The following is a 24,692-nucleotide window of genomic DNA, read 5'->3' on the forward strand; positions in this document are numbered from 1 at the left end:
CAGTGTGAACTCATTCTGGGAAAGAAGTAAAAAAACATATTCCATAAAAATATTTCTTTATTATTTTATAACTGAATAAACAAAATCTTACAAAAACAAAAATCAGTCTCTCACCTCATCACAGCTTGCCTTCACACATATGCCTCACACCTTGGCTGCCCCATACCTATGTAATCTCTTGACTGGCAATTTAATAAGACATGGCATTTTGTTAATGAGAAACCCCAAGAGCACAGATAATCTACAGAGCGGAGATCTTAATCCTTACAGTTGTGGGGGAGAATGGTAAGTGCTCTGAAAATTGAAATCTTCTATAGTGAACTCTGGCCATCATCATTATTCCTTATAATTATTTTTTAATATTAGTTAAAGTAAGAATAAACAACTCCACTCAACCTCGATATAAAAGAGTTCAATTCAAACTGTGCAATGCTGGATGTAGTTCTTTTAAGATTTGAAACTAACAGTTTTATGATTTTGTGGCCAAAGAAACATTACTTTTTTTGTTATGTAAGTTTAGTTTTCATAAAGCATAAACACATTTTCGACTATTAAAAACTGACAGTATAAACCCAACCTTCTTTACCATTGAGCTAAATTTAAATAAAAAAAAATGTGGAGCAACCCAAGGAAAAAGGTTCCTAGGGGTAGCCCAATAAAGGCTGTAATTGGTTATTTGATAGTCTCTTAGTGGACTGACAGACTACAGGTGGCTCTGTTTGGCAGTACCAATGTACCAGTACTTAATGCTTCCAAAATTTGCCTTGAAGTGAGAAATCCAAAAATGAGCACCTGCTTAGAGGCGACTGTGAGTAACATCAAAGGGCTTGGTCAACAGCATATTGAGGTTCTGGCCTCTATGTGATGGGGCCCAGAGCAGTGAAAGGAAGGTCCAAAAAAGTTGAGTGTAAATATGGATAGCTCTACAACTATGTCTGTTACAGCCATGCTTTCATATATCTGTACCTTGTTGAACACTTGACGGGGGCATACTCCATGTTCCACATGAGGACCAGAACCCAAAAAGTCTGAAGATCTCTAGTATTGTATAGTGGAGTCTTTGCAGCAATACCACTTTGCAAGGGATGCGGTTAGATTTTAATGAGTGAAGAACCTCTTAATTTATTGCCACAGAACATAAATTCTAAGGCCCCATAGCAATGTTCCCTCTAAGGTGTGCGCTCGTGCGCAGCGTCAACAACAAACTGTGGTACAATACAAAAAATGTTGTATTAATTTTGCCCTGAGCACACAGAGAGAACATTGCCCCATATCATTTACATTTTAGCACTGCTCTTTGATCTAAGGTGCCCTGTTTTGTCTGGCAAAAAGCAATGCAGCAAGATCAAAGAGCCCTGATAGGCAAGGGATTAAAGTAACAGTTAAAAAAAATTCTGTAGAGCTTCATAAGGCAGCTTTTAGGAAACATGTTAATTAAAAAGTGTTTTAAGATTATGAAACGGTGTAAAACGGTAAAAAAGTAAAATTTCGCATATGTGTAGCTACAAACTATGGCAAACTGTATCGCTAACTTTTTTATTTCTCTCTGTATGAAAGTACAAGTAGGTTTCACCCTTTAAGTGCAACAGATCATAGAATCTATGATCTGTGGATAAAGGGACTGAAGTGCAACAGATCATAGATCCCTGTTCATTCCCCAGCCCCTAGGCAACGCGCCGAGGCCGGGAACGAGTAGGGCCTTAGGGCTCACGATCGGATCAGCCCGATATTGCCCACCTCAAGGTGGGCATATCGGAGGGAGATCCGCTCTTTGGCGACATCGCCAAACGAGTGGATCTCTTCATGTATGGCCACTTTAAGGCATATAATTGAATTTTTAGCCATTTTATTGCAGTAGAAAGATGTATTTACCCATTTTAGTTTTGTCAGAATGTATAGTTTTGGAAAACATATGGGTTTTCTAGGGTCTCCGTACTGTAAGAGGTCTTTGGCACTCCGGATGCTACAATATAAGCATCCATGCATTTGAACTCATACGTTTGGGTGTCTCTGTATCCACATTGTTTGGTAAATCTATGTATATTGGGCATCAAACTGTTCAGTAGAATCCTGGCATGCTTATTTAGGATGTTCTATGTTGGTACCTTATGAAATCTGGGGTGTATAATCGGGTAAAATGCAAGCTTTATGACAATTTTCAGAAATGTTATACAAACGGCTATGTTTAGCATGACTTTGCAGTTTGGCAGTTTGCAATAGAAAGGAATATTTACCCATTTTGGATTCATCAGAATGTGTACTTTCCAAAAATATGTGTTTTTCTGGGGTTGAATAATTTGCTGCTTTTACTCCACATAAATCCACATTATTTTTTTTGGTAGTAGAAATTTATGCTATGAATGTGTATGCACGAACTTCATTTTGGGGTCTCTAAGTGCCAGATATTTTGGTAATACTCTGCACAATGGGCATCCAACTGTTCAGTGGACCCCTGTCATTCATATTCATGATGTTTTATCTTGGTACATAATGCTATGCAGTAGATAAGATTCTATAAACTGGAAGCTTTGAGGTGATTTTCCAGTATTTTATCAAAATTGCATATTTTGGGAAAGCATTGCGATTCAATAAAAAGACATGGTAACCCATTTTGGAATTGCCCAAATATGTAATTTCCAAAAATATATGGTTTTGGTGGGTCAGTGTGTTTATTGCTATTTTTACCCCCCAAATATGCAGTAAATGTGTACATTTTTCAGTAACTGAAGGGACCTCTGGGTTCTCTAAGTGCCAGATACTTTGGTAATCCAATGCACAAGGGGGTATCAAACTGTTCAGTGGACCTGTGGCATTCATAATTAGGATGCTTTTTCTTGGTACCTCATATTTTGTGGGTTACAAGATGCTACAAAGTGGAAGCTTTGAGAAGATTTTCAGGTACGTTATCAAAACTGGCAATTTTGGAAAAGCATAGCAACTCAGTAGTTTGGAGTAGAAAGACATGGTTACCTATTTTGGATTTGTCTCAATGTATACTTTCCAAAAATATATGGTTCTGGAGAGTCAACATATTTTTTGTTAGTTTTTATCCCACAAATATGTAGAATTTCCAGTAGCTGAAGTAACCTCCAGGACAATCTGCATATGCTAACGTAATTGTGGGGTGTCTAAATTAAATAATCCATGTTATTCTTTATGAAACAACAAAGAGACAGTAGACCTCAAGGGACTTTGATTAACAGACAGAAAATCCATATTGGTCCCTCACATCACTTCAATTTCACCCTTTCTCTTACATACAAAACACAAACTTTTTAAGCAGCGCCACATTACATCTGAATTAATCTGTTACTTTCAGCCTAAAGAGCTACTTTAGATTATCATTACTACAGGCTGCATTGTTAGCAGTGGCAATGTACCTTTAGGTTTAGATCCCAGAACAAAAGGTAACATTTGTACAGCGTGCACATTGAAAAAAAATTATATCTTGTCAAGATATGAAAGCAGAAACACAAAACAAACAAAAAGCTCAGACAACAAATGTTGGGTCTCGTGGCTGCTACCCACAATGCCCCAAGGTGTTAAGCAGTAGGTTACATTTGTATAAAATTGCCATAATTGGTCAATGCAATGACCACTATTATCTATATAATTACACAAAGAACAGGCCTCCATAATTAGCCAGTCATAATGACATCCTTTCTGTAGAGAGATTAACAATTAGCTTTAGGTAAAAAAGTTTTAATGTGTACTGGCTCTGGTATATACAGTTCTTTAGAAACATCTTTAACTTACGGTAAGTAAAACAAATATCTGAGGTCTCATTTTCATTAGAAGGTTCCACAACTAGCACTAGTTAATTTGATATCACATGGGCCGATACCTGGCTTACAATTAAGGATTCTGACAAATCCTGGATCTGAGCCCTAATTTGCATATGCAAATGAGGGCAAGGAAAGGTTAAAGGGAACCGCGGGTTCAGAGTGCAGCTAAACATTTTTTTATTTAGCTTCTATGTCACGTGACAAAAGGTCATGTGATTTTTAGGATTGAGGTCTGCCAAGCACTTGGATTCAGTTGAATCCTGAACTGTATCCTAGATTCAGGGCATCCCTATTACAAATATAATGCTACAATTTGTAACTTATTTGTATGATCGGTTTTTTCCCTTGATTGTCCCTCAAACAAGTGTTTTGGGTGACTGGACTATGATGTATCTGACCCACACTTAATCTTCCAAAACCTAAAGTCAGATTTACAAGTAACCCCTCATAAACACATGTTGGGGAATAAACCAACTTGGAACTGTGTAGACATGTATATCAAGATTAATGACTGACTGCTTAATGGACAGACTCTTCTTTTTCCGTTATAGGAATCAACGGTATTGAAAAGCTGTTGTCACAAATCACAATAATCAAGTTTCACAAATAGTGGTCATTTATCACCAAAACGTAGATTTATCAAAATCTGAGAATGTAATCACGGGATGACCCAAGTAAAAATGTTCAGTTACCATTTCTTCCTCTTACCCATTCATTATTTCAAGCCAATTTTGTCACGTATTCGTTTCCTTCCTCCCCCCCTTTTTAGCAAAACAGGATATACAAACACAAACTCAAATAAAAGAATTGCAATTAAACTCGGAACAGTTAAAATCACATTGTTCCATTCAATAATAATATAAAATACACTTACCATTGACCTCAAATTTGAAAACCATTAAATTCACTGATTTTTTCAATGGGTTTTGGCAAACTATCAAGTCTAGAGTGTTCCTCTGTCAATACCCTTATTACCTTTTGCTTACAGGTGTGGCTTTACAGATAAAGTGCCTTTCTTCTTTTTTCAATTCCTTTAAGTATTTTGGTTTGTAGTTGTCTGTACACATGTTAGCAATACCTTTTATGAAATATATTGATTATTGCTAAGTGGCCCTGTAGACTGGGGATATACTGTAAGAAATTCTAAAGGAATGCTATCATCATATGCATTAATCTCTATTTTTTGAATTTGTAGAGACTATTGCAAACAAGATGAAATACTGATTGTCAAGTGAATCAGTTTTCACAGAAATTAAAGTGCTAAGGACTTTTTCTGCCTTTATTTTCTTATCTTGTACCTTGTTAAAGAAAATGAATATCATTGTATTTTGTAGTGAAATATAAAAGAACTTCGATATTCCAGGTATGACTAAATCAGGAATCTCATCGATCAAACAAAAGGAGATATAGACTAAATATAGGCTAAAACTATTTCAAAATGAAATTAGATTTTTAAACACAGCAGGTTGTGCATCCATTCTGAAGCTCTTTTAGATTGTATTTTCTGAATCAAGAGTGAAATCAGTTTATTGTTGGATACTGGAATCAGTTATTATTTATACAGACAATACTCTTTATCAACCACTGAAACCTTGTAAGTTTTTCCTTTGTGTTGCACTAACATGCAACGCAGAAACATTGTGTTTGGGTATAAAAAGAGGTTGCTACCCAACAGCTACAATTTAAGAATCATAAAACACACATAATTACATACTGCAAAAGCTGCATTCAAATAGGCACAACAATATGGCACAAAGAAAGAAGTTGTGTAAAAAAAAAAAAAAAGCACACATCTATAGTATCATTACCTCTTTTGTTGTCTTCATCCATTTTCTCATCTTCAGATGGTTCATGCGGATCCTTCTCATTTGCAATGAATCTGAATGGCTTGTAAGAGATCATCATTACCCCATTGCCAAGAGGCTCAATAGCCGCGTAATGTGGTACAGACTTTCCAAAAAGCTTCCTACGCTTTAAGATTTCATATTCACCATTCTCTGTGAGCATAAAATGTTATACATTCAGAGGAATGCCAATAGGCAATTACTTTGCACACTGCTCTCAGTAAACTGCTCAATTATAAATCATCTGAAGCTGTAAGTGAAACTCATTTGCAATTAAAAAATTCCAGTTTGCCCCTGAAATGCTATCGATTTGAAGAGAGGAGACACAAAGGCAGTATAAAAAAATTTGTAATAATTTGTAAAAATTTGTAATAGTTACAACTTTTAAAGAAAATCCTGCTTTAAAATATTAAAAAATGCCAGCGTTTTTTTTTTTTTTTATATATAACTTTTTGGCATACAGGATATGATGTCACTGACATAAGATTGAGGAGGCTGTAGCTTCATTTTATCCATTCGCCAGGTCTAATCTGGCGAAGGAAACTCAGGCGAAACAGGTAACGTTCTGTAAAATTCGCATTTTAGTGAATTTGCAATCGTTCGCCTAAGCGAAAATTCGCCTGGCGATAGGGTGCAAAACTGCCCTATCGACGGTCTCTTTCGCTAGTGAATTGTCCTCTACGCCTGTTAGTCAATGGTGATGTCCCTGCAGACGGATTTTCTGGCAAATTTTTGCTAGTGATGGCACTTCGCCCTTTAGTAAACCTGCCCCAATGTTGGAATCAACATAACTAACAAAAGTGTTAGCAGTTGAACATAGATTACCATTAACTTGGCTCCCGTGGCTTTGAAACCAAATACCTTGGGTCAAACTATATTCATACACTAAGTGAACAAGTTGTCTTGGTCCATTGAAGTGCAGTATATTCTTGAATGCCGCAGGAGGTTACTTTCCTCTGTAAACCATAATGGGGCTGCTTCAGTAGAAAAGGAAGGCTGCTTAATACAGGCCAAAGCCTAAAAATGGGTTTTACCTCTATACAGCAGTTGCTTCCAAGAAAAATACTTTGGCCTAGAAAAACATTAGCTTGTGCTTGATTTTTAAGGAAGATAGACATTGTTTCGAGTCAAAAGGATATCAAGTTACCTCACTGAGGGGTGCCTAATGTATTGGCATTACCATTCATTTTACCTTTTTGTTTTCCTTTAAGCCTCTGTGTTATCTTGCCATAAAGTAGTTTAGAATTAAACACCATACTTGCACTTTTGTTGTCTACTGTAGCAGGATAATTCACTTTAAGGGAACCTGTTGGGTAAAAATGTTATCCCCAACCAAAGGTGCGGGCTAATAGAGCCCGCATTACGGTTGGGGATAACAGTAGTTTTTTTTTTTGTTAAAAAATGCCCCTCGTCAGCGTTTCACTATCTGCACCGGGAGGGAGCTCCCGGTGCAAGCAGCCATGTCAGGTTACTCGCAATGTTATCTTATCAAAACTCGAATGTTATCTTATTTAAGAAAAAATTTGAATGTCTAAAATTCAAATGAATGTTATTGAACCGAAAACTTGAATCGAATTCGAATGAAACTCGATTTGAGTTTTTCTCTGAAAAAACCATGGTCAAGGTGTAATAAATCTCACATTCAAATTTATATTGGAGTTGATGCTTTTGAATTCGAATCTGTGAGTTTTGACACACAAAATTTTTTTTGAAAATTCAAGTTTGAATTTACCATTCGAACCTTAATAAATCTTCCCCATAGTTTTTGAGGATAATTGTCAGTTCATCTCGAATACAACGTTGTGCACAGTCAGGAAAATTGTTAGGCACACAGAATCAAAAGAGTACAGAAAAAAAAATATAGGGCTGTGCACAGTTTGTCAATTTGTAAAAATATTTATACAGCAATATGTTCTAAAACTTGGTCTATATGAAGGAAAAAAGTATTAAAAAGAGGAAATAATGAGTGTTTGGGCAAACAACTACCCAGGTACATAAAGTATAAGGTTACAAACCTTGGTAAGTTAAAGGAAAACTATATCCCAGAACAATGTAGGTCTCTATAAAAATATAATACATAAAACAGCTCATATGTAAAATCCTGCTTCAAAAAATTAATTTTTTTAGTAGTATGTGCCATTGGGTATTCCTAAATAGAAAACTGCCATTTTAGAAACGAAGGGCCGCCCTATGGGACCATATAATTCGCGGTGCACACAAACAAACCAAGGGCACACACACATTTTTGGTCACGAGACAATTAATGGACGAAGTCCATTAATTGGTACTCACACTTCTTCATGTTCCAGTATTTCTGGTCAGATGATCTCCAAGGCAGCACAGAGAATATCATAAAATGGGGGATCAAGGGACACCGAGTAGCGCCTGCATGGCTCCTCCGACTCCTTCTGCAGCGGCCACTGCCAGCCCCCGGCACTCGTAGATGGGCACAGCGATAGGAGCAAGTGGCATGCACACCAACTGATTCCCCAGTACCTGCTGCTGGGAATAGGGGAAGCACAGAAGGCAGAAGACTCTGGGGAAGCAAGGTTTGTCTCCCCGGGCTCCAGAGCTCTGGCTGTGTGACGTGCTGGAAGCTCAGTTCCCTCACAGCCCTGGTATATGGCAGTGCAGGAGTGGGAGGCAACGGTGAAGTTGGCCCAGTGCTGTGGGGATGAGGGCGCTGCACTCAGGCGCTGGCAGGCTCAGGGCACATAGGGAAAACTTATGGAGTTTGGAGCATCAATCAGCGGCCAGCAGGATCCAGAAGCAGAGAGCCAGGGAGAAGAAATCGAGCGCCACTGGATGGATGGTCGCCCTGTCGCCTTTTCTGAAGAGGAGCGTAAGCTGAGTTTTTGGAAGTTATTTCTTAATAAAGACTTTGTGATTTTAAAATGTAATTTGTCTTGGTGTTTTTTATTCGTTGTGTACTAACAAATTTTTTTTTTTTTAAAAATTGATGTTACTGGTCCTTAAAGTATTCATTCTGGGGGTATCGTTTTCCTTTTACTGACCCCTATAAACCAAGCACGGCATTAAGCACGAGGTTAACTTCTGGGCTCCATTGGAACAGCCCTCTATCTCCAGACTGAGCAGAGCTATATTTAGCATAATAATAATAAAATAAATAAATATTTTTTTCTGACATTCATTCATTGTTCTCCTTCCAAGGTTTCATAATTACCTTGATTTTGTGCCCGGGCAGCTGAAACCCATTCCAAACATACATGGAATCCACTCCCTTCAATGTCCGATTCGTCTTTCTCAACCGACAGTAAAAGCACATCAATGACATGCAACTCATCCCGAACCGAGGAAATACTGTGAACGACAATAAAAGGCTCCCCGAGTTCCTGATTAAACATAATCTGCAAATCAAAAGAACAAATTAAAAGCCAATAACTAAAAAAAAAAAAAACACAACCATGTATTTAAATATGTATTTAGGAAATTCAATTAGAATATTTGTTTCAAGTTTTACCCCCCTTCTAACTGCGTTCTGAGCACAGAAGAGGACTGAAAGGACAGATTTATATAAGTATAATATATTCTTATGCAATTAGTGCCAGGTAATAGAACGTTAGAAGCAGTGATGGATTTGCTGAATTGTTATAAGCGAAGTATTTTAATTTATTATTTAACAATTATATATATATTGAGTGGATTTCATTAACATCACAGCTGGAAAGGGAGCAGATCAATTAGACTTTATGACATGGAGTCATTATCGAGACCTTTTCTGAATCAGGTGTTCTTGTTTGCAGTATGCCCTTGACATGAGCCAAACAAAGTAAAACAAAGTATGCATACATCTGGTACAGTTACGGAAGCTATTTTAGCACCCGTGCATAACTTACACGACATCCCCAGAAAAGATAAACCACTCACCTCCCATTTTCCAGACAGAGAGTCACTTTGGTTTCCAATTCTAATGATGTACAAAGTCCCTGTTCCATCTGAAAGGGTCACCCATTGGGCAGAAGCAAAATGCATAGAAGAGCATAGTCGATTGTCGCAGGCATTTAAATCCCTTGGAAATCTGAACACTTCTATAGGTTTTCCCATCGCGGTATCCTTCACAAAATAAAGCCACAGATTTAAAATGTGTAATATGGTATTAAATTACAAATGATTAACTGTTGAACAAACAAGTTCCCCAGAACAACAGATCAACTGATGAGTAGGATCTGCGTCAGATTTGGCCACCCACATTTTGGGCCAAATTGGGCTCATTCAATTATTTTCCTGTCAGCTAAAGGAACGCATCAACAGGCTAATGTGATCGGTATCAGCTAGGGAAATCAAACCTGTCTGACTGATATACAGGTATGGGTGATTTTTTTGGCTGCTTATGTGAGCCTCCCCCTAGAAGATAAAGTCATCTAAGTTTTCCATTTTTTATGTAAGAGTATGAATGTGGCCAACATTTGGATCATACAGAGGTGCCAACAGGCCGGTTAGATAAAGGAAAGCATCAACAGGCTAATGTAGTCCATATCAGATAGGGGAATCAAACCTGTCTGACTGATATATGGGTGAGTTTTGGCTGCTCATGGGTTTTAATTTTTAAGCAAATAATACGGCAATTAAACAAAAACTTGCAAAGAGACTTACGGTCCTTGATAAGGGTCCTAATGTGGGCCGAAACTTTGGATATGCATTGAAAAATAAAACACATCTAATTCACGATACAAGGAGTGCGGGTCCACTTGTTACATTGTATGATATAATTTGACCTACACACACGGACCATACAATAAACACTTTGATGCCTTATTTAGCAGTGGATATTTTCAGAAAATGGATGGGAAAGATATTTCTCAGAGGGATTTCTATTGCAAGAAGAATATGTTTGGATCGATCTTGGTAATAAAGTAACCGTATGTTACAAATTCCTATTTCACATATAAAAGTCATAATAAAGTACAAGTATTGGACCTCTTATCCAGAATGCTCGGTTCCTGCTGTTTTCCAGATAAGGGATCTTTCCATTTTAGGATCTCTACACCTTTAGTCAATTTAAAATTTATAATTTATATTTAGAATAATTTAAATATGAATAAACCCCAATAGAATTGTTCTGCCATCTATACGGATTAATTATACCTAAGTCTGGATCAAGTACAATGTACTGTTTTAATGTTACAGAGAAAAAGGAAATCATTTTTAAAAATGTGAATTATTTGATTACAATGGAATTTATCGGACGTGGCCTTCCCATAATCAGAGCTGTCTGGCTAACGGGTCTCCAGAGAACGAATTCCATACCCTTGTGATGAAAGAATAAAGCCCAGTGGGAGGATAGTTTAAAGTCCAGCTGAGCTATTATAACCTGTTTTCATTTTATGTCTTTTGTTTAAACTTTAGGTTTAAGGAATACTTGTACCATTTTTAATAAATAAAATAAAAAGCCTCAATGATTAAAGCTGGCCATAGACGCACAGATCCTATCGTACAAATCGAGGATTCATAGGATTTTCGGATCGTGTGTGGTGAGTGCCGACATCTTTCGTCCGGCGGAGATCGGTCGTTTGGTTGATCGGACAGGTTTGATTTTGACCCGACCGATCCCGACGGAGCCCATTGCGCATCGTACGGCCGAACGTTCAGATTACCCCTGATATAGCCATGCTCGTTAATGGCATATATCGGGGAAAGATCCGCTCGTTTGGTGATGTCGCCAAATGAGCGGATCTTTGTGTCTATGGCCACTTATAGGCTTAGTAATAGATTTAGATCAAAGTGAGGCTAGTTTGAAGTCCAACTGAGCTATTATAACTTTACTGGTTTCATTTTATGTCTTGTTTAAACTTTAGGTTTAAGGAATATTGTACTTGTATTATCTTTAATAAATAAAATGCCTCAATGACATAGGCTTAGTTATAGATTTAGATTTTATGTTGGCAGTGACAGGCTTGGATGGCCAATAGAGTAGTATGTCAGCTTCCTGGTCAATAGTTCTTTGGTTTGTTTCAAAAAGCAGACACCATCTTCATATAGCTTTAAAATTGCTGAGCTTTTACAGAGATGTCTTTTATGTTGTCTTGTATGGAAAAGACATTAGGATAATATAGACAGAGTAGTCAGAGTTAGAGATACCATAAACTGGAATCAGAGTCAAAGGACTCCACAGCTCTGGGGCTAATACACCTCACTAAGAACTGGATAATTTTAAAAAGCTATGTACATAAAAAGAAACCTGAGCAAATAACATAAGACGTAAACATTATTTTTGGCATTTGTGTAATATAGTTTGTTTAAAATAACTCTGGTCATGTTCAGGTTTCCCTACTTATTCAATCAGCTGAGAAAATGTTATTTCACAGCAATGTAAGAAATGTGATTTTGCATGTTAATTTTGAGCCAAAAAAACATATGGTGCACAACTGATGATATGCTTTGAGATCAGTTGAAGTCATTCACTGAATTCCCAGTGTGGGGTTTTAGTTCCTGTGTAAAAGTCTAATGGAAAACAGAAAAAAAAGAAAAAAATGTCGAATTGAAGTCTTGTTCTGATCACTGAAAACAAAATGTGCCTGTTTATTTAGAGGATCTCAAAATTGCATTTGAGAGGTTAGGTTCTATCTCTATGACAACCTCAGAACTTGCTTTGTTCTTGCAACAAAACTTTTATTCATGATCCATAAAATGACAGAGGCCACAAATCGTACCTCGATTTATAACTGGACTGACAAAAGCAAAAGGAATAAAGACATGATGGGGAGGAAATAAGGCACAAGATAACACAAAAGTAGATGTTTTTCCCCAGAAATGTTGGACATTGTCCATATAAACACATAGCATGGTCATAATTGTTGCCCAAAAGATATATACTTCTCTTTTCTTTTGGAAATGAGTTGCTAGGTGGGTGCAAATCCTTGCCTCATGGGACTGATGCATACTTCTAAAACTATGTAGGAAAGTAAGGATGGGTTTTGGCCCCAGTGATGCCAAGAAAAGCATTGTTTTTGTGTGCAGAGCCAACTTGTGTGCAGAGCTCACCTATAAGTCAGCAATGGTTGTAGAGCAGAACGTGGGATTTTTTTTTTTTTTAGAGGGCTACAGTTGTCTGTTAATTTAGGGGGGTTGTTTACTAAAATCTGAAAATTTCTCACTATTTTCTTAAAACCACTTTGACCAAACTCCTGTGGACTTTTTTATCAATAAATTTACTCAAAAAAAAAAAAAATCTGTTGCGGCAAAAGACTTGATAAAATCTAAATTGTATGATTTTTTTCAGATTTGACACCCGGAAAACCACAAATTAATCGGATTATTATACAAAACCCAGTGCAGATCATGATATCTTCCAATTGTAAACGGGACAGCTCCCATTGACTTCTACATGAATTTGACAGGTTTTCAGTTGGAGTACTTTTTTATTCGGACTTTCAACAGCCTTGGGGTTTAATAAATCACGAAAAATTTGAGTTTTTTTTTTCTATGAAAAGATTGTGTTTTCTCCTTTAAAACTGGGGAAAAATACGAGTTTAGTAATTAACCCCCTTAAAGGGGAACTATTATGAAAATGAAAATTTTATATACGCTTCAGCATACTGAAATAAGAAACTTTCTAAATGCAATCAATTAAACATTCTGCATGATTTCTGAAATAATCAAGTTCATATTCACTATCCCTCTCTCAGCATCTGTTTCTCTTCATTCTGTCTTTATGCAGGAGTTGGGTGTCAGATATTCATTGACTGTTAGATCCATGCCTCTCTACATGCAGGATTTGTGCAAAAAGCAGTTATTTTTGTTAGATTTTGTTTAACTGGAATCAGTTATTTGAGTGAGCTATAATTCATCTGCTAGGGAGCCCCCTATAAGATATTTTGGATCATTCATCTGACACCCAACTGCTGCATGAAGACAGAATGAAGAAAAACAGATGCTGAGAGAAGGATAGTAAATTTGAAGTTGATTATTTCAGAAACAATGCAGAACATTTAATTGATTGTATTTAGAAAGTTTTTCATTTTTCATTATCGCAAGAGTTACTCTTTAAAGGGGACCTCACCCTAAGAAATAATTCCAAATTATTCTTTATCATGTTAGTTGAGCAAAATAAAACTTACACTACATTTATTATTTAAATTTTGTTTCTTTCAGTCTTGGAATTACACAATCGCAGCACATAGGCAGGAGCCATTTTCTGGAATGGCTTTTTTTTCTGTGTATGCGCCTGAATGGGGGACTTTATGTCCATGCGCAGTGCCTTACACAATTGTAGAGTATGAGGAGGGAGGGGGAATGTGGGGAGAGCAGTTACATCGAGGAAGTGGTCAATGGAAAGTGAAAGTAATTGACAGACCCACCTCTATGCCTTAGGCATAGAGGTGGGGCAGGTAATATTTGATTGACAGCTCAGATAATTCAATGCCTTTATAACAGATATGGCTGCTTTAATGAAAAAAAAACCAATATGGGTTCCATGTTTAATTTGCAAACAAATTTTGCTATACAGCTTTTTATGTGTAGGTGACAGGTCCACTTTAATATCTAAGATAAACTACATCTCAACACTTTCAGATGGTCCCTGCTAGAACTAAGTATTATATGATACACACCCATAAACACAACAGTATGCCTTTATACAATTCCAAGTCACCAGTACCTACACTGATTGCTAAGAAACATTTTCTAAATTCTCCATTTGAATATAGATACAACGCAATCACCTTAAAACATGGATTTATTATCCTCAAAAAACATAAAAAAAAGCAGCGGACTAGGCCCAAAGTAGCGGCACACAAACTGGCAGAACAGAAGGAATTAAATTGCAAATCACTAAGTGCCTGTGTTGAAGGTGGGAGGGCGAACAATAATCATGACTGAATAGAAGGGAGGCTGAAAGAGAAAAAAAAGGATTAATCTGCATTATAGTCAGCACAGTTAGGGGAGGCGAGGGATTCAGAAAGGAAAGCTATTAAAGTTTTTCCACAGAAGGAACTTTTCTTGTTATGATGTAGGAAGTAGGTTATATGGCAATTAAAGGTGTTAGGCACCAAATCTCACAAGTTTTATTTAGAAAACCGACAGGTCTTTGTAACAAAAAAAACAAATAAAAAAAACTTCTTACCAGCGTAACTGTAAAACTCATCACCCTCTTCAGTTGGTCTATGTAGAAGACGCTGTTGGGGAGCCATGGATTACAGTGGAGATAGTTGTACATGCCAAAGGCACGCATGTGATCTAATGTGTACTGATCATCTCGAAGTGTCACTTCCGCAACAGCTGTGTAGAAAGAAAAATTGACATATTAAAGGGATCCTGTCATCGGAAAACATGTTTTTTTCAAAACGCATCAGTTAATAGTGCTACTCCAGCAGAATTCTGCACTGAAATCCATTTCTCAAAAGAGCAAACAGATTTTTTTATATTCAATTTTGAAATCTGACATGGGGCTAGACATTTTGTAAATTTCCCAGCTGCTCCAAGTCATGTGACTTGTGCCTTCACTTTAGGAGAGAAATGCTTTCTGGCAGGCTGCTGTTTTTCCTTCTCAATGTAAATGAATGTGTCTCAGTGGGACATGGGTTTTTACTATTGAGTGTTGTTCTTAGATCTACCAGGCAGCTGTTATCTTGTATTAGGGAGCTGCTATCTGGTTACCTTCCCATTGTTCTGTTGTTAGGCTGCTGGGGGGCAAAAAAAAATCAGCAAATGTTGAAAAATACGCAGAACACATTGAAGATAAATTAGAGCCTGTGAGCAGTTTTTCATGGCACCATTTTTTCCCTTTTGGGCTACCAATAGAACATTTTCCTTTATTTTTAAGTCTCGTTGACTGTGTTGAGAAAATCTCCCGTGTTTGCCATGTGAAGGCAAAATCACAAGCATTTTTCACTCAGTATATTACCAAACACATGGACTTTCTTTACACTTGGCTACAACTGTTTGTCCATGTTGCCAATTTCTTAAAAACACGTCTGTGATTTTTGACATTACCTTTGGTTGACTGGCAATAGTATCTACTAGTGATGTGCGGGTCAAGTATTTCTCAACCCGCACCCGACCCTAACCCGCCCCTCCCGAAACGCACACGGCGGAGCCCGCTGCTGCCCTCTTTTTATAGACCAGCCCCACAGTGACGTCAGAAAAGGGGCGGCAGCAGGTGGAAGTCTATAAATTCTGGCGCCAGTACTAGGTCGCGGGTGGGAGAGCAGGAGAAGAGCTCGACCTGGAGACCCGAAGATTTTGTGCAGGAGTCAAACGCAACCGACCCGCGGGTTTCGGGCCGGCCCGCACTTCACTTGTATCTACTACTATACTCATTGATGTTGCTGTTTAACTAAAATGTGTCATCTATAGTTTATATATTACTGGTTTATAAACACATGCAGAACTAATAAATCCAACCACCAAGAGATAGTAGTTACATACAGTAGTTACATAGTTAAATTGGGTTGAAAAAAGACAAAGTCCATCAAGTTCAACCCCTCCAAATGAAAACCCAGCATCCATACATACACCCATCCCTACTTTTAATTAAATTCTATATACCCATACCTATACTAACTATAGAGTTTAGTATCACAATAGCCTTTGATATTATGTCTGTCCAAGAAATCATCCAAGCCATTCTTATAGTCATTAACTGAATCAGCATCACAACATCACCCGGCAGTGCATTCCACAACCTCACTGTCCTGACTGTGAAGAACCCCCTACGTTGCTTCAAATGAAAGTTCTTTTCTTCTAGTCTAAAGGGGAGGCCTCTGGTACGGTGATCCACTTTATGGGTAAAAAGGTCCCCTGCCATTTGTCTATAATGTCCTCTAATGTACCATATTCCATTGGTTAATATGGAAAGGATTATTTGAAGCAAGCCATTTTCTGGTCTACATGCAACTTTTTTGTCTCATGTCTTGCTGATTGCGTGGTGGAATTATTAGGAATAATTAGCTGTTTTTCAAAACCATACATTGCAAAAAAATGTGCTCATCACTAGCATTCACATATACCAACTACCTGCAGTCAAGTTCTTTTAATATTAGCAGTCCATGTCCTAAGTAAGTAACCTGAACACTGATCGTAGTTGCATTAAAATTTTTTGGGAAAATACAATTGCCAGTCTATATATATATCCCAGTAGTATATTGCCCCAGTCCCCAAGGCACCACTTATATATTCTTCACAAAAAAATATCCTGCAGCTCAAAATTGATAAAAATCCAGTTTTATTCAATACACATAAAAAAAGTTTACATACTGACCCCATCAACAGTCCACCTTATGCATTTCGCATCCCCCCGGTACTGGGTCATAGGTGATAATGTCAATATCACAGCAGTCGGAAAATTTTAAACCAGCAAAGCCCCTCCTTCCTCAGTTTTTTGTGAAGTATATATCACTAATCGAAGTTTACACAATTCTTTCCATTACAAGTTAGTTTTACCCATATGGCTAATAGCAGAACAGGTGCTTTCTCCGTGTAAAGCACCAGAAATTGTTTCTTCCATTCACTTAAATGGAAAATGCCTGACTGTGCCAGTATTGGAACATTTGCCCAAAAAGCACACTTGTGGGCAATTTATGCCAGTGGAGAAAACCCCTTAGTTCCATAATCTTTATACATAATAACCAAAATAGGATTTGTGCAGCGTGAACTGTACTGCAATAAAGACAATATTTGCCAAGCATACCAGATTTTTACACGTATGGGACCTGTTATCCAGAATGTTCGGATCCAGATAATTACTTTCCGTAATTTGGATCTTCATACCTTAAAAGGGAACACCACACAAACATAACTTTAGCTTTTTGAAAAGTAAACATAGTTTCAAACATCTTTGTAATATACATCAATTAAAAAAAATATGCAGAGTTTTCATGATTTTTAATGGTTTTGAGCAGTTCCCTAAGCTTAGCCGACTGCGCTCCTGCTGAACTGTCTGACTACTTTGCTGAGCTGGCTGACTACTGTTATTTGTATCAACAGCCATCTGTCCTTAGCCTGCATCCTCCAAATCCCACAATTCCCTGCACACTTGATTTCAATAAGGAACAGAATATCATAGTGCAAAGCATTGTGGGTTATGTAGTTCAAGCATGCTGTTTGTAAACTGTGGAGAAGTTGTTACAAATTGTAACATCAGTTTTTAGTCCCTCCTTCCCTGCCAGGAAAGAAAAGAACTGTTAGGGAGTAACTCCAAAAACACAGGCGTCAAGTTGGATGCAACGGAAATAAGGTAAGAGACGGAAATGTCGGATGAAATTGCAGCATTCATCCGACACGACATGACTGTCGGATGCAGATGCAGCATGCAGCGTCTCCATCCGTCAGTCGTGTTGCTTCAGACAAAAGCTGCGACACCATCCGACATTCCTGTTGCTTACCTTATTTCCGTCGCATCCAACTTGAAGCCTGCGTTTTTGCGCAGCGTGTCGGATCGCCCGTGGAGTTCCTCCCTTAAACAGCTGGATTTCAGCATAGAAAATGGCATTTCTTCATACTTTTTGAAGAAACAGGTAACTGTGATGGGTATATTAGGGGCCTCTTTATCAAATTTTGGCTTGGAAGCCAGAGTTCCCCTTAAAGTCTACTAAAAAAAAAATCACGTTAACGGTAAATAAACCCAATAGGCTGGTTTTGCTTCAAATAAGGATTAATTATATCTTTGTTTGGCTCAAATAAAAGGTACTGTTTTATTAAAAAGGAAATCATTTTTAAAAATTTAGATTATTTGGATAAAATGGAATGGGAGAAGGCCTTTAAAGGACCAGTAACATCAGAAACATTTTTTTAAAAATTTGTTAGTATACCACGAAAAAACCCACCAAGACGAATTAAACTTTAAAATCGGACAGCCTTTATTAACGAATAACCGAAACTCTGCTTGCGCTCCTCTTCAGAAAAGGCAACACATCGACGATCCATTGTGCGGGGCTCGATTTCTGGCTATCTCCTATAAGGAAGGCAGGGAGGAGAAATCGACTGCTGCACAATGGATCACCTTTTCTGAAGAGGAGCACAATTCATTGTAATCAATTTATTCAAATGTTTAAAAATAATTTCCTTTTCCTCTGTAGTAATAATAACCCAACTAAGATATAATTAATCCTTATTAGAGACAAAACAATTATATTGGGTTTAATTAATCCAAAATGATTTTAGTAGGTACGGTGATCCAAATTACGGAAATAACCCTTTTCCAGAAAACCACAGGTTCAGAGCATTCTGGATAACAGATCCCATACCTGTACTGAAATTTTGTGATCTCCTTCTCTTTCCTGTAATGTATTAAAAAAATTGAGAATAAAAGGGCCCTGACCTCAGGCTCAACCTCTAAAGGGGGGGACTTGAAGCAAAAAGGTCCAACAACCACAATGTACCCCCTACAGTAATATAATAATTTATAATATATGTATATTAGAAAAGTTCTGTGACCATATAAAGGCATAAGGGGGGGCAGTGTTTATTTACAAGTGATAAAGATAAAGTGGTGCTTATACAACTATTAGCAACATAGCAATTCCACAATCCATAAACAGTTAGTTCATTTAAATGCCGAAAACAGTTCTTGATCAGTAGTGATGTGTGGGCCAGCCTTAAAGGAGAAACAAACCCGTACTAGAAAAACCCTACCCTGCGTAGACCGACCTCCCTCCTCGCTTTTTCGGAAATTTTTGTGACTTTCAGCGCAAGCGCAGTCGTTAGTGACCGGAAATATACTCCAACTGTGCATGCGCCGAAACTCCGCTTAGATTCTGAAGAAAACCGAAAAAAGAAAATGGCGCAGTGAACTCCCGAGGCCAGATATGCACGCAGGGGTCAGTAAAAAATAAGGGACATTTACCCATGGGGGGCAGTTAGGCTGTGGGGGAGGAGGGAGGTTGGTCTATGCAGAGTTGGGGGGTAGGGGTTTTTTCTAGTACGGGTTTGTTTTTCCATTAAGCCTGGGGGGCCCGCGGGTCGGGTCGACTTCTGTAGTACGCCCTCGGCAGGTTGGGGCTGAACATTAGCTTCTATTCTTCCCGCCCACAGTCTTCTTCTGCCCCACTACCATCTCTGCATGTGACTTTTTATATACTCACGAGTGTACCTTCCACCGCCCGCTTGGGGGTACATGCGTCATATGTATGGTTAGCTTAAACTTCCTTCATGGCGGGTCAGTTAATCATAGAATATGTAGTCAAAGCTAACTAATGATACAATGTGGCAGAAGTACAATTGGGACAGTACCGTATATACTCGCGTATAAGCCGAGTTTTTCAGCACCCAAAATGTGCTGAAAAACTCGACCTCGGCTTATAAGCAGGTCAGCTAAATCCCTGCACATACCGTAGCCAATCCCTCACCGGCCGCAGATACGAGGCTCCTTCCGCGGCCCCAACACACCTCCCTCTCCCATAGCGCATCAGGACTGTCTGTGACTGACTGTCACGATCGCCGCCCGGAGCAGGTCCAGGAGCTCCGGGCGGCGCGTCCTTTCCTGCCGGCGTCGCTCCCAAAATGGCGGCGCCCATGGCCGCCACGTGGGTGAAGGACGCGCCGCCCGGAGCTCCTGGACCTGCTCCGGGCGGCGATCGTGACAGTCGGTACGGTACCTTTTTTCTGCTTTTGCTAGGTGCAGCGCCTCATTGATCTTCTGAGCAGCCATGACAGGTGGGAGGTCACAGGGAAAACAAGTGGCAATTGTCCAGCTAATAGTTCTGACTCTTTTAAATCATTTTAGATAGATTTCTATGCCATAAAACATGATTACACATTTACACATTCACATTTTGAAATCTGACATGGGGCCCCTAGGCTTATACACGAGTCAATACATTTTCCCAGTTTTCATAGGTAAAATTAGGTACCTCGGCTTATACGCGGGTCGGCTTATACACGAGTATATACGGTATACGCCCCTTTTCAACATTAGCTAAATTAACAGGGTTTTGTGCTGAACATACTTTTTTTGCCCATAGTTTCTGTTATTTTTGACACTAAACAAGAGAAAAAAGCCAGTTTCACTTTAGCACGTCCTGTTACTTTCTGCTCCCAAACAACTGCCAAAGAAATTATAAAATTAATTACCAGGTCAGTGGGAAGCCCCTAATAATGAGATGCTCAAAGGCTGCTGGTTAGATAAGGCAGAGACGTTTGTTTAAAGGTGATAGGGAGCTCTGAACCATTTTTTTTGATAAAGGAAGGGGAAGGTGAATTCAGTGAACATAGCCCAACTTTCAAATTAGTGCTTTATAATGGCAGAAAAAATTGAAAATATGTATTTTTTTTAAAATTAAAGTGGACCTGTCACCCAGACACAAAAATCTGTATAATAAAAGTCCTTTTCAAATTAAACACGAAATCCAATTTCTATTTTTTATTAAAGCATTCATAGCTTTAATCTATTTAAAAATATCAGCTGTCAATCAAATATTGTCTTCTCCTCCTCTATGCCTTGGGCATAGAGGCGGGGCAGACAATTACTTTCACTTTCCGTTCAGCACTTCCTATATGTCATTGCTATCCCCACATTCCCCCAGTTCTCCTCACCATTTAATTTTGTAACCAGGGCATCAGGTCCCCCATTCTGGTGCACAAACAATATTCTGAGATAACCTTGGAATGTGTACCAAATCTCCATGTCCACCCACACCCTATAGCCCCTCTTAGAATGCAGAATGTTGGGGACCAGTTATGTAGCTAAGTTTAAAGGAAACGAATATTGTAATATGAATATCTCTGGTTCTAGCCGGCAAATATTGGTGATTTCACAGTAACCTTGTACCTTATTATTATTTATTTTCTTTTTTATTCTTTTACCTATTCTTATTGTTGTTTATGATTTTATGTGTATACTTTTTGCATATATTTTTCAATAAAAGCAAAACTGAATTGAAAAAAAAAACAATATTCTGAGATGATGCAAGGCTTGCCTAAATAACAGTGTCCACAAAATGGCTCCTGCCTGCTAGAATTAGGATTTCCCAGACTCAAGGAAACAAGATTCAAATAATTTATATCATGTAATTAAAGTTAATTTTGCTTGACTAATGCGATAAAATAGGATTTTGAAAAACTTTTTTGGGTGACGAGTCCCCTTTAAAACAATAGGCAAAATGTCATTTCATCACAAGTCCTATTGAATGTGCTCAATTTAGCATAGTGCTTCAGTTGTATACTGTGTCTTTAAGCAATATAAATAAATACAATAATTTTTCAAAGAAGAATCCTCTGTTCCAATAACCTGTTAACATCAGGGCCTATTCTATTCTTTGGAAGCAAACTCAGTAAATTTTGCTTGCTTTGTAAATGCCAGGGGTCCCAGGGAGATGTAACTTGGCTGTTAAAATGACAATGAGAATCAAAGCTGGAGAATGGTAGTCAATATTGACTCAACACTGCCCAGAGGCATGTTGGCAATCATCAGTCAGGATCACCAAATCCTCTTGCAGTGGGAGCCATCAACAACGTCTGTTTAAAAATCCAGCCTTAAGCCAAATGCGGAGTCTGGTGCCAGCAAAGAAGAAAAATTCTACTGTATACATATTATAGGAAGAAACAGCAACCCCAGTTCAAAGCATTGTCATGATGATCATGATGTCAATGATGAGAAAACATACATCTCACGCTCAAGTCAGGGTCAATATAATAAAAACCGAATGAATCGAAGAAAGCTAAAAATATGCAGGAGGTTAGAACACAATGCTGGAAAAGACATAGTTCAAATAGGTGCTGAAGCACAAGGCTAGAGATGGAATGTCATTCATTTAAGGAGAAGGAAAGTCATAGTTAGTTGGGGGTGCAAAAAGTTAGGAACCCCCAAGTGAATATATATATACCACCGGTCCAGGAGTTCTTCCAGCTGGCACCAAACAGCAATTGGCTTCCTTCTTCTTCTTTCTTCAAATTTCTATGAGCAGATGCATGGGCAGTAGAACGAAATAGCCGACTTCTTTTTCTTTGCTCAGCTTTTCGCACTACTGAGATTGCGCACCAGTGTGAAGGAAGAAGGTGAAATCTCCATGGCACTGGCCCGGGGTGTGAGGGAAGTATATACAATCACTTGGGGGTGCCTAACTTTTGGCACCCCGAGTAAATAGCACCTTTCTAGTGATGTGCGGGTAAGGCTCTTCCCGACCCGCACCCACCCGCAACTCGACCTCCCACCACCCCTCTCTTTTAAAGACCCGCCCCGCCGATGGCATCACAAAAGAGGCGGGGCGAGAGGCGTGCATCTATAAAAACACGTAAGTCGGAAGCCAGCATTTGGAAGGTAGTTTGCCATCATTTCTTCATTAAAGGAGTTGGAAAGGGGCGTGCAAGGTTGACCTGCAGTTATCGGGTCGGCCCTACACCTTTCCTTCTTCTTTAATGAAGAAATGATGGAAAGTGTGAGTTAAGTATATATAATCACTTGGGGGTGCCCAACTGTTGGCAACCCCAAGTAAACAGAGCCTTCCCTTCTCCTTTAATGAAGAAATGATAGGTAGTGGTAGGTAGACAGAATGCTATTAACTAAGCTGCCATTGCTGAGAGTAGAATGACTTACTCGCGTAATGCTCATGTTAAGCTTAAAGAAATGCTGCTCCACAGAAGTATAAATCACCAGAACCCTTCAAAATATCAGGTTGCTATGGAAACAACGGCACACATAAACCTGGACCCCAGAACACAGAAATGTAAAAGTACCATTAAATACCCTTTGAATGGCTAATTATGCATAAATCTTGGTGCCGGGCACACTGGCAAACTCACATATTGATCAGACCAGGAAAATAGTAAAATTAAAAATTGAAGCTTTATTATATAGTCATCTTTCAATGACTATGATTAAGTGTCCTAGTGACACGAAACGCATCAGGCGAGAGATGACTATATAATAAAGCTTCAATTTTAAATCTACTATTTTCCTGGTCTGATCAATACGCGAGTTTGCCAATGTGCCCGGCACCAACATTTATGCTTTTGTATACGGATTGTCCGCTCCCCTGAACTGAGGGCCTGGGGCTGGAGCACCTGGGCCACGTCTTTACTTTTGTGAGTGATTCTACCACATCTGCCTTATGCTTAAAAAGTTATTGATTCAGGTTAATTGCTAATTAAGAGCTATATGTCCTTGAGGGAATCAAGTTTGCTTGTAGTAAAGTTTTGGGCAAAACCTTTAGCTCAGGGAAATAAAAGCATCCCTCTATAATGGAAGCTAAATACCCAGGTAAGCTTATCTTGAAATGGTGCACAAATATAAATATATTTTTCCCCCACAGACATAACAGATTTCACAGATTGAAAGGGAACTATGACAGCCCATCTCTGTGCCCTGTGGGGCTAGTTCCCCACCTACCTTAGGCACACAGTGTAACGCAACCCAAATCTGGGTGACTCCCTCTGCTTTACAGAGAATCTATTCTGCATCCACAATGGCCACAATAATATCATTACAAGCCTCACATTCTAATTTTGGAGTGAACACTAATTCCTAGTTCTTTGGGGTGTTTGAAGGAGTGTTTCACCTTTCAGTTGACTCTTAGGGGTATATTTATTTAAGAGTGAAGTTAGAGATCACCACAGTCCACTAGAGTGCAATTCCGCCACTCTCCATTCATTTATATAGCATTTTAAAGGTATATTTATCAAAGGTTGAAGGGATATTGTCATGGGAAAACATGTTTTTTTTCAAAACGCATCAGTTAATAGTGCTACATCAGCAGAATTCTGCACTGAAATCCATTTCTCAAAAGAGCAAACAGATTTTGTTATATTCAATTTTGAAATCTGACATGGGGCTAGACATATTGTCAATTTCCCAGCTGCCTCCAGTCATGTGACTTGTGCTCTGATAAACTTCAATCACTCTTTAATGCTGTACAGCAAGTTGGAGTGATATCAAGCCCCCCCCCCAGCAGCCTAACAACAGAACAATGGGAAGGTAACGGCTCCATAGCTGTATAACAAGAAGCATTAATGGAAGATGTGTGGAATGGGAAAAGGAGTACGGCAAGAAAGGAGATGGGGAGAGCCAAGGAAAAACACAGGGAGAAGATAAAGAAGGGAAATGGATAGCTGGAACAATACAGAGAATAAAGAAGAAAGGGAGACTTTCAGTGGCCATGAGAAGAAAGTTGTG

At 38.6% G+C, this 24,692-nt stretch overlaps 1 protein-coding gene across 1 annotated transcript in view; it reads right to left on the reverse strand.

The window, feature by feature from the left end:
* The window catches only part of nudcd1.S (NudC domain containing 1 S homeolog), a 76,544-nt gene that overhangs the window by 43,611 nt on the left and 8,241 nt on the right, over positions 1–24,692 (reverse strand). Inside the window, 4 exon segments of the mRNA NM_001087312.1 lie at positions 5,594–5,782; positions 8,814–8,997; positions 9,518–9,703; positions 14,712–14,866. Coding sequence (NP_001080781.1) covers positions 5,594–5,782; positions 8,814–8,997; positions 9,518–9,703; positions 14,712–14,866 — 714 coding nt within the window.

This window comes from Xenopus laevis, chromosome 6S, assembly GCF_017654675.1.
Source record: "Xenopus laevis strain J_2021 chromosome 6S, Xenopus_laevis_v10.1, whole genome shotgun sequence".
NCBI lineage: Eukaryota > Metazoa > Chordata > Amphibia > Anura > Pipidae > Xenopus > Xenopus laevis.